This window comes from Azolla caroliniana, unplaced genomic scaffold, assembly GCF_043228905.1.
Source record: "Azolla caroliniana isolate FFs.n. ecotype wild unplaced genomic scaffold, voAzoCaro1.0.p SCAF_9, whole genome shotgun sequence".
Taxonomy (NCBI): domain Eukaryota; kingdom Viridiplantae; phylum Streptophyta; class Polypodiopsida; order Salviniales; family Salviniaceae; genus Azolla; species Azolla caroliniana.
In genome coordinates, this window is record NW_028230444.1 from 895,587 (window position 1) to 910,170 (window position 14,584).

The 14,584-nt window shown below is 37.9% G+C and overlaps 2 protein-coding genes across 3 annotated transcripts; one reads left to right on the forward strand and one right to left on the reverse strand.

Annotated features, from left to right (window-relative positions):
- The first annotated feature begins 707 nt into the window (after positions 1-707).
- Positions 708-5,439, forward strand: LOC147859722 (uncharacterized). 2 transcript variants are annotated; one of them, XM_087324607.1, is made up of 11 exons: positions 708-1,280; positions 1,520-2,059; positions 2,565-2,675; positions 2,778-2,822; positions 2,905-2,977; positions 3,070-3,182; positions 3,270-3,341; positions 3,630-3,677; positions 3,762-3,830; positions 4,933-4,994; positions 5,071-5,439. In XM_087324607.1, the coding sequence occupies exons 1-11, from the start codon at positions 711-713 to the stop codon at positions 5,126-5,128; spliced, it is 1,761 nt and encodes a 586-aa protein (XP_087180733.1). In that variant the 5' UTR covers positions 708-710; the 3' UTR covers positions 5,129-5,439. The 2 variants fall into 2 exon arrangements, with proteins under 2 accessions (XP_087180733.1, XP_087180734.1); XM_087324608.1 differs by having other exon boundaries at positions 3,282-3,341; positions 5,071-5,432.
- Positions 5,440-5,662: 223 nt separating this feature from the next.
- TTN9 (titan9) lies at positions 5,663-9,451 on the reverse strand. The gene is made up of 9 exons (XM_087325153.1): positions 9,278-9,451; positions 8,034-8,972; positions 7,775-7,822; positions 7,616-7,685; positions 7,104-7,194; positions 6,912-6,976; positions 6,649-6,777; positions 6,191-6,322; positions 5,663-6,052 (listed from the first exon to the last, which is right to left on the reverse strand). The coding sequence occupies exons 2-9, from the start codon at positions 8,667-8,669 to the stop codon at positions 5,841-5,843; spliced, it is 1,383 nt and encodes a 460-aa protein (XP_087181279.1). The 5' UTR covers positions 8,670-8,972; positions 9,278-9,451; the 3' UTR covers positions 5,663-5,840.
- Positions 9,452-14,584: the final 5,133 nt, after the last annotated feature.

Here is a 14,584-nt window from a genome sequence, read left to right on the forward strand (position 1 = left end):
CCCTCCTCCCCCGCCCCCAAAATAGGATACGTGCTTACGTAGGCATCACTACGTGTGCCTAAAAATACAGGGGCGTGCGCGATGCCACGTGAGCGCCATGTCAGCGCCACGTCAGCGAAGGAGGAGGAGGAAGGAAGGAAGAATCAGAAATGAATGAATGAAAGGGCATCATTGTTAATAAAGAATACTTCTACTGCTCTCACTTCTCTCTTTCTCTCTCTCTCTCTCTCTGTGTCTGTGTCTGTGTCTGTGTCTGTGTCATATTACATATATCATACAAATTTACGTTCCCAAGCTCTCTGGCTATGGCGATCCATGCACATTCCTCGATCTAGCTCCCCCCCCCCCCCCCGCCGTTTTCTTCGTTTTCTCCTTCCTTCCTTCGCTCATCCAGGCAAAACGAAAAAAGAAGAAGGAAAGAAAAAGGAACAAAAAAAAAGGACAGAAAAGAAAGAAGGAAAATACATCGTTCATTCTTTTTTCTAATTACATATTCTCCATCTTTTGTTTTCTCTCTCTCTCTCTCTCTCTCTCTCTCTCTCTGATACCAAGTTCTCTGGCTATGGCGATTGATGCAGAGATATTCAATTTCTCTCTCCCTGATACCATCTAGCTCCTCTTCCCTGTCTGTGAAATTCAATCCTCTAGCTATAATTATACACTTTCGTTTACGTCTATTTTTTATTTATTCTTAGAGTTAGATTAATTTAATGGCGGTTGTGGAAAGCTCTGCGGAAGATTTTGCTTTGAATTTAATACCTGCATTGCCTCGTAAATTCTCTCACCATCAAGATGAATTATCAGATCCTGATCCATTGGGACAGCATCAGGTGAAGGATCGGTTCCTTCTTCATCATCTCCATAGCCATAGCAATTCTGTTCTTCTCCAAGAAAACAATCTTCATAACGATAGCAATATTCAGCTTCTTCAGCAAGAAAATATGCTGAAGAAAGATCATTTGGACTTGGAGCGGAATCAGAACATAAATAAGAAGACGGATTCAGCCGCTGCTCAGTGGAATTATGATGGTTCGTATGAATCAGATCTCGATCCATCAAAGGTAAAGGACCGTTTCCTTCCTCACGATCTTCATAGCCATAACAATACCAATATTCATCCTCTCCAGAAAGAAAATACGATTAAGAACCACCATATTGATCTAGATCAGAAACTGAGTGTAGAGAAAAAGAAATACCCAGGAAATCGTGTTCAAGAAAACAAGGATAATCCTGGTGAATCAGGTCAAGATCCATTGGAGCAGAAGCAACAGAATGAGCAGGTAATGGTCATTTTCATTGGTCTTAATCTTCATAACCGCGATCGTTAACTATACTCATATGAGCTCCATTATTCAGCAAGAATGTACGCTGTAGAATCAGCAAGTTGTATAGCTAGATCAGATAATGAATGTAGGACAGAAGAGAACTCCAACTGATGCTTCAGAAAACAACCATCAAATAAGAATGATATCTTGCATGTACCAATCCTTTACTGAATCAGATCTTGTTCCATTTGCAGGAACATGATACTTTACTTCTTCATAATCTCCATAGCCATAGTCATCTTCTCCAGCAAGAAAATAAAGAATTTGACCTAGATCAGAATCCGAACTTACAACAGAAGAAAGGTCCAGCTGATACTTTAGAACACAATGGTCAAATCAGAGCTACAACATATAGTGGTGATGATGAATACATCTACACCAATGGAAACTTAAATGGTGAAAACCGAGGCATAAATAATGGCCAATCAGAAACCTCCAAGACGTCACTTTCTGGTTTGTTAAACCGTGAAAGCATGGGTGTAATCAGTGGCCAAACAATAACTTTAGAAAATGGAGAAACTCGAGCAGCTGAAGAACCAACAATAACCTCAGGTAATGGAGTTGAAACATCTGAGTGTAGATCAAATGGAGATCTCCAGAAGCAGTTCAATAAGGATAGTATGCGTGAATTGGAAGATCTCCTCTCAAAACTCAATCCTCTTGCCGAAGAATTTGTTCCTTCTTCCTCCACAGTTTCTGAGTCGAACTCGACAGTACATTCCAGCAATCGAAAGGTAAATTTCTCAAAGGATTGGCATTTTTCACATAGGCTGAATGTATGTGCGTGATGCTAACATGGCAATTCATTGGCATGCCATATATGCTGAATGTACGTGTATGATGCTAACGTGCATTTCGATGGGTTAAAGATTATGTGTCGTCAAACATGTGAACATTTGTCAGCATTTTAATGTTATTGTGATTACGACTGCATTCCCATTCGAAAGGTAGTTTCCTCAAAGATTATCGGCGACTCTCAGTGCATTCTCGTTTGCATTTCGATTCTTCTGAAGGATTTGTATGATCCATCATGTGCATATTTTTGGCATATTAACGTTGTTGTACTTACCAGTGTTTGACAGAAAATGACATATTTGCAACTAGCTGTGTTCTATACAATTTTCCAATCTATTATTTCTAATGTCCTGCACTTGCACCAGATCAGGTGCATGAAACTCTGGGAACAACGTCATGTATTCCTAACCATTCCACTCTGTTTGAATGTTCTTGATGTATTAGAAAAAGAACAACTGTAACGTGGGGCGAAAGAGGTCAAATAGCAGAATGAGCAAGGCACAATTGGAAGAATGCGTCAGGAGGACAGTCTATGTTTCAGATATTGATCACCAGGTTAGACTCTTTTAATATAGGCATTTAAGCAACCCAAATAAATCAAACAAGGCATTATGACCATTAAAGGAACTAACAAATATGTTCCTGTTTCTTTCATAGATCACAGAGGAACAATTAGCATCTCTTTTTCTCTCTTGTGGCCAGGTGGGTGGTATACTTATTTTCAATGACAGCACACTTGTTATAAAAGTTTAGTTCGAATATTGTTGTGTTTTTGTTATGACAGGTTGTAGATTGTAGAGTCTGTGGGGATCCAAACTCTGTACTCAGATTTGCATTTGTGGAGTTCACAGACGAAGGTGAGAGACCGAAAGTAAATGAATCAGGGTAGCTTGAGTTAAGTTTAGACTAGCTCTTTTTGTTGTATTTTTTTAATGTTGACACGTTACAGAGGGAGCAAGGGCATCATTAGGCCTTTCTGGAACTATGTTGGGATTCTATCCCCTCAGAGTATTGCCTTCTAAAACAGCTATTCTTCCAGTGAATCCAACTTTTCTTCCACGGGTAAAGTTTGGCGTCATCTATTATTTTATTTTACTGCCAGACAATCAAGCTTCTTGTAGAAACCTGAGAAACATTAACCGAAATCAGTTTAATCTGCAGTCAGAAAATGAACGTGAAATGTGCGCAAGAACAGTTTATTGCACAAATATAGATAAAAAGGTAAAATGCCATCTTTCTAGAAAACAATCACATATACTACAAAATCTGGTTGAGTAAACGTTGCAATTTAGTTATTTAAGATGCATCTTGTCCCTAACCTTGTGACTTAGTTGAATCCTCAAATCTGTAATGAACCTGATGTAGAAATTTAGTCTCGACATCTGAATTCCTGACTATGCATGCGTAGAATTGCATTTATCATGTCATTATGTAAATTAAGAACGTTTCTCAGGATCAGAGAATATATTGAACTGATTGTGAGTAACCTGTTTTGAGTTTTCGATGTAGGTGGCACAAGCTGACATCAAGCTATTCTTTGAGACAGTATGTGGGGAGGTATGTTTGATTTGGTTTCTATTTAAAGCTTTCCTATGGAATCCCTAAACATGATATTTTATAAATTGGTGTACGTATTTTCAGGTAGCAAGATTAAGATTGTTGGGGGACTACCGCCATTCAACCCGAATTGCTTTTGTAGAATTTGTGAGGGTGAGTAAATTACATTGTTGCAATAAGCTATAAGGGGTCTCATCAGTAAGCTGAACATTTGAATAGGTCACAGTGAAGACTCTTGAACAAATGCTATGAGGATAGACAATTTGTTTGCATGCATTGTACAGATGTAATGCAGTTTTGGGATCTACAATAGTAATCTTAAGAGTGCAGAGGCAAGCCCCAAACTAAATGTTTTTCTAGGTGGTCATTCATTTACCATGTTACGTTTTGGATTTTACTGACAAACGAGGCAGAAGCATGAAAATGATGAACACTGATGAAACAGCGGTCCCATATTTGGAATGGAAATAATCAGTGTGCAGCACTGCAAGGATTTCTTTTTATTCATCCAAACGTTAGGTTAAACAATAAGCCCCGAAGCCTTGAAGAAATTTCTTGATTAACAATGTTTTCTTTTTTATAAAAGGTGTTGAGTTAGTACTATACAGCAAGAAGATACAAGTCTCAATACCACTATGAATTCATGAAAGTGACTGCAAATTGTTTCCAAGTGTCATAAGACTGGACGACTGCAAAGACAAGTCCTGCAGTTATAAAATAGCTTGGAAATAGCAGGCAAAGAAGATGCTCAGAAGGCATTGTCTGCTTCCTTGTACAAATACACCCTGAAATGGATAGATTAAGTGCCTGCTGCACACTATTTTTAAGTTTGCTCAGATTTCAGCCAATGCATACGCAACACTGACATTTTTCTGATATTCAATTTGTGACCTCCTCTGGTTATAGGTGTCAGGAAAACAATTAGAACAATCCTGAATGAGTCATGTCTGTACTTCCAAAGAACCCCAATAAATCGTAGACATTTGCACAACACTGAAATACTGAAAGGATAATAATATTTATAGCCAGTTGTAAGTGCCAGTGAACATGAGATAATTACCATTTCCATTTTGCAAAAATGCTAATATTTATCCTTGTTTTGCTCATAATTGCATATTGCATATTGCATATTTATCGAGGGACATTTCGTGAAGAAAGCAGTGTAATCTTATCAAAATGCATCTATCAGTTCTGAACGCTGCACTTTTACATTATTCTCTTTTTGTATATTGCACATTTATTTTTCACATTGCAGGCTGGAAGTGCAATGGCAGCTCTAAGCTGCAGTGGTGCAATTTTAGGTTCACTTCCTTTGAGGTATAGCTGTTTTATTCTTATAACAGTTGCTTTTGTCTCTGTGAGGTGGCATGTTCTAAGAGTACGTTTTCTGCAGGGTAAGTCCATCTAAAACTCCAGTGCGGCCTCGCTCACCTCGTGTTCTGTTACAATAACCTCAACATTGAACAAACAGCTTTTCTGCACATTCTGTAGCTTTCATACTGTCCAGCCCATGCTGATTCAAACTCAGGTTGACCAAATATGTCAAACTAGGGCACTCATGGAATGACTTTCGCATATAATTTTCCATTTTTTCTATCTACAACCACAGATTCTTTTCTTGGGAAACTTCATGTTTTGATCAATATATTAATAGTTCCTGTATGAACCAGTAACAATTATGTATCATTCACAATTAAATAGTATATAAACACATTGCTAGTTTCCACTCTGTAAGATCGAACATCAATATAAGAGAGAGGATATGAGTGACCATTAAAACCTAACCTCTGTTCGTGCATCAACACAGTTTGATGAGGCAGGAAAATAAATCAATCTCCTCTATGCGTTATTATTAATATACATGCAGAGTGCTGGGCTCAAAGCGTGTCATTATTTATTACCTAAAGTTACATTGAAGTTTATATTCATTCATTAAAAGTTTTTCAGGGAATGAATTCACCTATCTATATAATATACAATGACTCCAACATAGAAAAGTGTTCCATCAATCAGCATTAAAGAAAATACTTGTTGGGTACAAAAGGTTCAGAATCTGCACTGAGGATGGATGGCAACATGCATTTTTATTACCCTATCATATCCAATGATTCCCCTGCCACAAATACACAAATTTATGAATGATCTTAGATATGATCAATCATATCATCCATTGATCAATCCTCGGTTGAAAAAACGGATCAATTTCTTAAAAATTAGTTGTGATTGGTCCATCCCAAATATCACCTCCTTCTCCTTAATCCAATTTATAGCTTTTTGACAGACCCCTAATGATACATTTTCGTAGATCAACTCTCCTCCTCCAACAAGGTCAGCCATCTCCGAATCATGGACAGTTTTTAGAATGAAAGCAAAACCTACAACAGAAAAGAAAGAAAATCCCACATGTGGACCAATCAAGAAGATACCCAGAAGATTGGCAATAGACATCCACTGTGCCACATGATAAACTCTTTCAATATAGACATGTTTTATTTACATCGATATATTTATACCTGTTGGATTGTGTTGGAAATGGAGTTGAATATCGGCTCCATCGCTGGAGCAACGAAGCTGGAGGCCTAGCACATTCTCCAGTAACTGTTGGACTAGCTTTGAGTGACCAGTAGATGTGAAACCATCTGAATCTGCACACAGACATTTATTTCACTCTTCTTTGGATTGGAGGTTTCCACCATTACATCTAAGTTCAATATTCTGCTATGAGATCAGCTTAGATTAATATGACAATCTTAATTGGAGACTCAAAAACTCTCCAAATGTTGCTCTAGTCATGGTCATTTCATTTTTACTTTGCTCATTAGTCTCATAGTCTAATCATTTCATTTCACTTTGTTTACTGTTCTAATAGTTTAATCAGACTCATTTTACTTATTGTTCTCATAGCTTACTTGATCTTATGGGCAAGTTTGGCGGCTAAGAAAAGCAAATCTCTCTCTCTTTAGTTACCTACCCGTTTTTGGATTTGTATGGTTACTTGATGATGGCACCACTGCCTCAGTTGGTAGAGATCTCGGTTTCTCAGCGACATGTTCTAACAGCAGTGATTGAAGCCTTTTGTTTTCTTTCCTCAACTCTATATCTGCAACAAAACAAATCATATAAACGTACACTAATCACAGATATATAATATATATATATATATATATATTTATGTGTGTATGTATCCATGTATGTTTGTATGTTTGTATGTATGATCATTCGTATTCCACTCACTTTTAGACTGCTCCTCGACAAGATGGTTTCTATACTTCAAGTTGTCTTCCTCCAGAACTTTAAATCTACAAAAGACAAATTACCGATAGCTTCCTTAACAACAACCACATAGAATGATAAGAAATCAACGTCATATACAAATTCAAATCATAAAATAAAGAATAAACATGGGGAGGAAGGTAACCATACAACCTTTCCAAAATGTCCAAGTGTTTAGCCTCCTGCAATTGTCTCTTTAAAGAGGTGATTTCTCCTTTATGGTATTCCAATAAGGCTTCGGTTGCTAAACATGGGTAAACAAAACCTTGTTAGACTAACTCGATACTTCACATCAAAAAAGACTGGACGTTTTTGGACATGAGGTGTAGTGCATCGCAGATTAACTGCTATACGCTTACGTTTGTGCTTGATCAAGAAACATAAATTTATATAGTAGATAAAGAGATCCCATGAAACATATTATTCATAAGAAAAAGGACAGAGTAAAATGTCTCGTGACACCTTATTTTGACCCTCTCCGTTTGCTCTTATTAGTGTACGTATCAATGCTATATATGGATGATACAGTCAGTTTAATTTATCCCTAACGGTGGATGTGTAATCCTTCTCTTGGTGAGAATAAGAGTGATCCAACGTCCAGCACTTAAAATTCTTCAAATAATATATAAGATATGGATCTCAGAATTGGTACAAGATAGATCTACCTTGAACAAATTTACACATGTGAGATTTTTGGTCCTCATAGAGAGCTTCCACTTCATCAAATTTCTTAGCCTGGCAAAACAGCAAACGACAATCCGTCAATCAACCATTCCATTCAATTACCTGTAAAAAACTATGAGGAGATATTGAATGCTCTGTACCTTAAGTTTCTGGTACTTCTTGTAGAGTTTATCATAATCTCTCTGCAGCTGCAAGAATATGAAGTAGAACAAACATAAGAAGAAATCTACCATCTGATTCCATATCCTTTATCCATTTGTCATGGCATTCATTGTTTTGTAACGACATTATTTCTTGTGCTAGTACTTAGTGCCAAGCGGCTAAGCCAGACACAAAACAAACAAATGGTAAGAAGGCCTTAAACAGAAAATAAAATATGTAAGGGCACCCAAAAGATACCAGCGAGAGACAACTTGCCGTCGAAAGTGAAGTTTCATCTGCCTGTTTGTACTTCTCTTTTACACGATCATCATCTTTCTCACACGATGAAAGGTTTTGTATTCCCTTCCTGATAGGATCACACTTTGTTGATAAAGTTACTTGCCTTTTACTTGCATTGTGAAGCCTTTCGTTTTCTTCAGACAAATCAGCTGAAGAACCTGCAGCTAACTGAGAATTATGCTCGTTCATATTGACAGGATTTTCAATGCTTCCACTTTCCACACTAGTTGAGCTAAGTTCCTTTGAATTCACAGTGGTATTACCCCTCTCGGCTTGCTTCCTTTTCTTGACAACTTTTGCAAGAGAGGGAGTCTTCTGAGCTTCTCCATAGCCACTTCTTTCATCACCCGAGTTTACAAGGAGAGGAGGGGCATTTTCTTTATCAGCCAATTTGGAAGATACTACTGGCGGTGGTTTAAAAATGTGTCTTCTTCTAGATGAAGAATTGAGATTGTTTCCATCTAATATGTCGAGCGGTGAAGATAATCCACTTCTAGTGATGGTTTCTACGTTGCTCTCAGACCTAGTTTTCCGGCTCTGAGATCTTGTCAGAGTTGCAGTTCCCATTAAAGCCTGTGTCTTCTTGCATCCCATGTCATTTAAAGCGAAGAAATAGGTTCATAGTTCGTAGAGACACACAAACACGGAATCAGAGAGGAAAATATAGGTTTTTATGCCTTTATCAAAAAGTTGTAGAGGTTTTTAATTATGCCTTAGTGAAATTTCTTTTGAATGAAATGTAGAAAGAAAAGACGATCGCACTCAGGCAGACTGCAAGAGGGAAAGGTAGGCTTTTATGTCTCTTCGAAAACTACTACTGAAGAAGTTGTAGACGTCTTTGAAAGTGTCTTGGCGATACCTCCTTATGAATGAACTGTAGGCAGAAAATTTAATATTCTGCAGAAGAGGAAATACATAAAGAAATCAACAACAGGTTGTACAGATTTAGTAAAGATATAGGGTTGTACAGATTTAGTAAAGATATAGACTAAATGGCTAAACTTTAGTAAGGTGAAATCAAATCCTGGGCAAGTGAGAGCAAATTAAATAAAAACGCAGAAGGAAGTTGCCTGCGACGTTTAATTCTGAGAAATTTTCAACAAATACTGAGAAAATGGACGAATTCAAACGCCATTTTCCAATATGCTACATTACATAACAAACAGACGATCTAGTTAAAGAGAACTGACAGAATAACATACCTGTTTATTTAGGACGTTGGGACGGTGATAAACACCCAGCTATGGCGAGTGAGGTAGGGCGATGGCAAGGGCTTCGTATGCAAAGCAGAAAGTGGATAAAAGTGCAGATGAAGCGATCGTTCGACGTTCAAACGAAATTACAGAAGAAGGCGCGCCTGCTAAGGTTTCCGCATCTGTCGTATCAGAGAGATGCAGAGGCGGGGGAGGCGAAGGATAGAGCGACGGCGATGGATTCTGCTCTGTGTAGCAGAGAAAATTAGGGTTTCGGGGGAAGAAAGGAGGAAAGGGATGAGAGAGCAGACAAAAGTTTCGATTCGTCTTTTGCCGCCCGTTTTCTCGCTTTCAAATTCCCGGGGGGTGATGACGTGGCAATAGAGCCGTTAGCTCACTCTCTGTGTGACTCTGTGTGTGTGTGTGTGTGTGTGTGTGTGTGTGTGTGGAGGAGATGAGTATTCATTCATTTAGTTATTATTGTGGACCCATTGGAAAAGGGTTCTGTTAGCCATGCAGGTCAACTCGACGTACGAAGTTGCCCAAAGGCCGTATGGTTTGTATAGTCGAAAAGTATAATAGGGAGAGTAGTTGGACAAATGTGGAACCGGAAAAGTATAGTCGAATGAAGATAATCGTCGAGAATAAATAATGCTGAGTATAAATATTAGGTAGTTTTAACCCTTTTGAGTTTCTATTCTTGCCGAACGGTATATTGTATTTTCTTGACGTAAGCTTCCCATGCCGCCTATAAAAAGGGGCATAGGGCATTGTAAAAATCATTGGTCTCTAAGTACATTAAGGTTAATCTAGTAATTTTGGTTGGGGAACTTTGTGTCCGATTGCGTCTTTCGTTTAACTATGTTTTTTGTCACTTAACTGTGTAAGTCGATCAGTTGTGGCCGATCTAACAACAAAGAGTTATCTCAATATAGTCAATCGGAGTAGATTAAGTCTTATAATTAAGTTATTTACTAATTATTAGTGATTAAGTAATAATCCAGTCCTCCAACCACAATCTTCCTTGATAGGGTACTTAGTGATTAAGTATCTGACTTGTGTATTATTGAGAGGGTAGTAACAGGTTCTCAAAGGAAGGGGCTCATGGTTGTATCAATGACTTACTCCTATCATGGTCCAGATAACATCTCTAATTCCCGAAGCTTCCGAGCTCCGCATGGGATGCCATTTGTGAATGAACGAATGGTTGGGATGATGAGACCCTACATCAACTAATAGTAGACCAAGTTTTGGTGCTTTGTGTTTTGTCTCTCCCTTCCTATTCACTGTGTTAATCCATCTTCTGAGCCAAAGGTTTGTTCAAGGTTGTGGCCTTGACAAAATTGACCCTTGCCTAGTCAGCTAGGGAAGCTAAGAACATATTTATACACACTTTGATAGCGAAACTGTTACAAAGTCTGTGGGCTCCTGTGGTTTTCCCCGATTAGGATTTCCACGTAAATTTTTGTGTCGGCTCTTTTCTGTTTTGCTTGTTTGTGGGCTAAGTAGCTAAGGATAAACCGGCAAGTCAACTATCTGACGTTGTATTTCCTTTCAATATGTGAGGTTCTTTTCGCCTTACACAAGCTCAACCAGACACCTTGGTGATATTGTGATCCCAATACCTAAACTCCACACTTAAACAAGATAACCAAATGTGGAACCCCCATGACGGGTGGCTTGTGATTTCCTCTATGGGTGTAGTGGAGGTTTACATGTCGGAATGTAGAGTTGTGAGATCAAGCTCAAAGCTTGCTTATCGAATATGTGATTAGCTAGAGGTTACACCCCACACTAGTACTTTTGCATAGAAACCGTCATACAGGGGTAGTAGACTAGTTGTGACATTAGAACCATCATAATTTGACTTTTATTAGATCAATTTCCCTTCAGAAAGCATGGCTCAAGAAAAGGTTATCGTGGGCATTACCAAGCCTCGACATGTGCCTTGGTAGTAAGGGTTTTCATGTCACATGGCAGTGACCCCACACACTGGATGGTCATTGTATCAAGGCTTGAGAGTCGATCACAACACTCATAAGGGTTTCACATGGGAGATAGAGTGTACAATTATCGTAAAGTTACATTACATGTTATTTAGAGGATGTAATATCACAACCTAGGATGTTGTAACCATGAAACAATTTTAGGTAAAACCATCGGCATCACAAAGTTATGTTCTTGCAATTGGGTGCATGTTAGTTGTTGACCATCGTTGGCATCTGCATCCAAATCATGACCAATTCATGGCTAGCCTTGGAGGATGAGCAATTGTGTGTCTTCAACCATGGACTTGTCTCTCGTTACTATTTCCAAACGTTATTTGGGTGGTGTACAAATCAATTAACCCTATAATTTATGTTCGTCAATTGATCATCTATGAGTGAGCTACTCCCTTGTACATGCACCATATTTAATTCTTATTCTCCTTTCCTGGGTAAAAGGAAAAATTCGCAAAGTCCATCATGAAGTGGCTTATGTGAAGGAAAGGTTGTATTAACATGCAATCATTGACCACGTGATTGACCAATCTAGTAATGACAAACATGAGATGATTATCAACATCATATATTGTGAAGGGATAGTCTATTATCAAGCCCTATGGGTGTTGACGTGAACCTTTGGCCAAGCAAAGTTTTATCTTTGCACGAGCCATCGTTGGGCTACTATTGTAAATTACAATGCTAACTCTTGTTCTAGTATCACATATTGGCGAAGTGGCGACATCATTTACCTTTATGAGGAGTCTAAAACTAGTATCATCGCTTCAAAAGGTGTAGCAACCATGCATTGACTTTGTTGTGTCTTTTGAAACAAGTTCCACCAAAGGAGCCAACACAACTAATACACTGGAGGTTTGCACTTTTAAAGGTCACCACCAAGTTCTAAGGGGTTGACTTTCTTATGGTAGGCTAGCTAAGTGATCAGGGGACGTCAACACCCAATGACAAAGACCACACCATAAATCAAGACATGAAAAACACTTAACTCTCCACTCCATTCAATTGTGGAAGTTTTGAAGGCTTCTTAAGTTAATAAAAAATTAAAGAATGAATATGTTAGTCTATAATTAGTACATAAACATATGATATGTCTCACTTAAATAGATAATTTCTTAGTAAACGACATGTATATCTTGATTAATTAGTGTGAAAAAACTACATGGTGAAAAGTGGCTCTTAGAGGATGCAAAAGAGCGAGAATGTAGACCAAAATATAGCCCAAAGTTGGGGCACAACACGACCTTTTTTTGGATGCTTAAAAGTATGATGTTTGGATCTTGATCATGATTCATACATTAACTTCAACTTTAGGCCAACTACTTTCCAAGCCACAAAATAGATATTAGAATGAGCACCATGATAAGATTAAACAAAAATATACGTTACACTCCATGTGAACGAGAAGCAATTGAATTAGGTGCACTTAGATAGGTCATAATTAAGATGACTCGTGCAATCATGTTAATTTTCTTAATTCCGTTAATTCCCCAAACTATATACCAAAGTGAATATATGGAAAGTTTAGAAATAGCCATAGAGGGCGTGAAAAGCTTATAGGGTAGGTTCATTGAGGTGTGTAAAGCTCTAGGGTGATTGAGATGTTGATATTGTTGTTAACCAGCTTCCACATAATGCTTCTTTTCATTCTTCCACACTTTGCCTATGTTGATTGATTGATTGTGTGTGGGAGTGACACCTACCTTATACCATGTGCCAATAAAACACCTCAAACTAGTTCAAGGAAAGAATGTGCAAACATCAAGATTCTATTAATAATAATAACAGCACAATAGATTGATTAGACATGCAAAGCAAGCACTTGATTTAATAAAATGTTTGTAACATATTAATATATTATGTTTAATCCATGCAATCTATCTTGATGGATATCATGCAAAATCCAAGAACACCAATTACAAGTCACAATCGATGTGAGCAACACAAAGCTTGATAAAAAAATGCAACATGGACACCCAAACAATTGGAGATGTTGTAAATGAAGCTCTAACAAATGAAAGATGTTAATTCGTTGAACAAGAATCAACTTGTGGAATTCCACCCAAGGATGCTCATAACCTCACTAAGTTTGATGATTAGAGCAATGTCTCTAAAAATTTATAGTGTTATTCTCGTACACTATATTAACTCTTAACATTATAACAAACCTTGTTTAATAATAGCACGAAACCAATATATATAGGACATATTTCTTATGAAACATTTGTAGTATTTTATGTCTAATGATATTCATATTTGACATCCACTTAGGTGAAACAAAACCATTCCACTAATTGAGACGTGTGATGTCCAATACTAGAGGTAAACATTTATCCAAACTCAATGGCAATAACCAAAACCTATTGGCATGCACTTGAGAGTTTGGATGTCAAAAACTAAAGGTGCGAATCTAGTGTGAATGCAATTAGGGAACAACCATTAAAAAAATGAAGAGAGCTTAAGCACACTAGGTAATTTCTTCAAGCCCTTTTGTGTGACATCCTCACTTTCTAGAAACACAAAAGGTAAAACAAAATATCACGTGGTTTCCATGACATACTTGAAGATCTTATAGCCTTTTTATACTTATGGTTATTTACATTCCATCTACCTACTTCCTCCTACTGGGCTTGAATAAAGTTATTACCCGTTCAACTAATTTCTCATCACATCGAGCTCCACATGAACATTGTCTACAGAGAGTCACCTTTATATTGGCTACTAATCTTACAACGTCTTAGATGGTTTACCTCACTACAATATGTAGTAGGATCAAGAAGGTCTCAAGGTGGAAATATATATCTTTAACATATGAGAGACCGAACTTGGGTTCTCTCACACTCATGACTTTGATGTTAAAGGAAGATCGATGATAATGATGGACAGGGTTATAAAGTTCCCATCAAATGCGAAGTATTTTGTTTGGCATAGGTTGGTGGTGGTTGGGCCCACACTTCATGGGGACCTCTCAAGATGCAACATTTCGCATGACTCTCACTTCTTTTGTACAACAACCAACGTGACTTGTCTCGGAAGGCTTTTACCTCACCCAAATGGAACGGCATATACGACATGTACCATTCAAGTCGTGGCAATCGCATGATTGGGTTTTTTGGCAAGGGGAAATTCACAAGCTTTGGGGAATCACGTATGATGGTTGCCATTCGCTTTCTGTGCTGTTGTGGGACGTTCAAATAACTGGGCAACGAGGAAGGAGTGTGAATGAGGAGCACCATGATCATCATGTTATGCTTGTTGATAATAACTTTTTAACTTGTTTGTGCTAATCAGAAAAGACATTAGTGAAATGCCACAC

What these genes read in the sequence shown, in the direction of transcription:
- LOC147859722 (XM_087324607.1), top strand. Translation starts at nt 711, where the DNA reads ATGGCGGTTGTGGAAAGCTCTGCGGAAGATTTTGCTTTGAATTTAATA. An exon ending in TTGAGACAGTATGTGGGGAG is followed by an intron (nt 3,678 to 3,761) that starts GTATGTTTGATT and finishes ACGTATTTTCAG; the next exon opens with GTAGCAAGATTAAGATTGTT. An exon ending in CTTTTGTAGAATTTGTGAGG is followed by an intron (nt 3,831 to 4,932) that starts GTGAGTAAATTA and finishes TTCACATTGCAG; the next exon opens with GCTGGAAGTGCAATGGCAGC.
- TTN9 (XM_087325153.1), bottom strand. Translation starts at nt 8,669, where the DNA reads ATGGGATGCAAGAAGACACAGGCTTTAATGGGAACTGCAACTCTGACA. An exon ending in CATGTGTAAATTTGTTCAAG is followed by an intron (nt 7,195 to 7,615) that starts GTAGATCTATCT and finishes ACCCATGTTTAG; the next exon opens with CAACCGAAGCCTTATTGGAA. An exon ending in TTTCCAACACAATCCAACAG is followed by an intron (nt 6,053 to 6,190) that starts GTATAAATATAT and finishes TTTCTGTTGTAG; the next exon opens with GTTTTGCTTTCATTCTAAAA.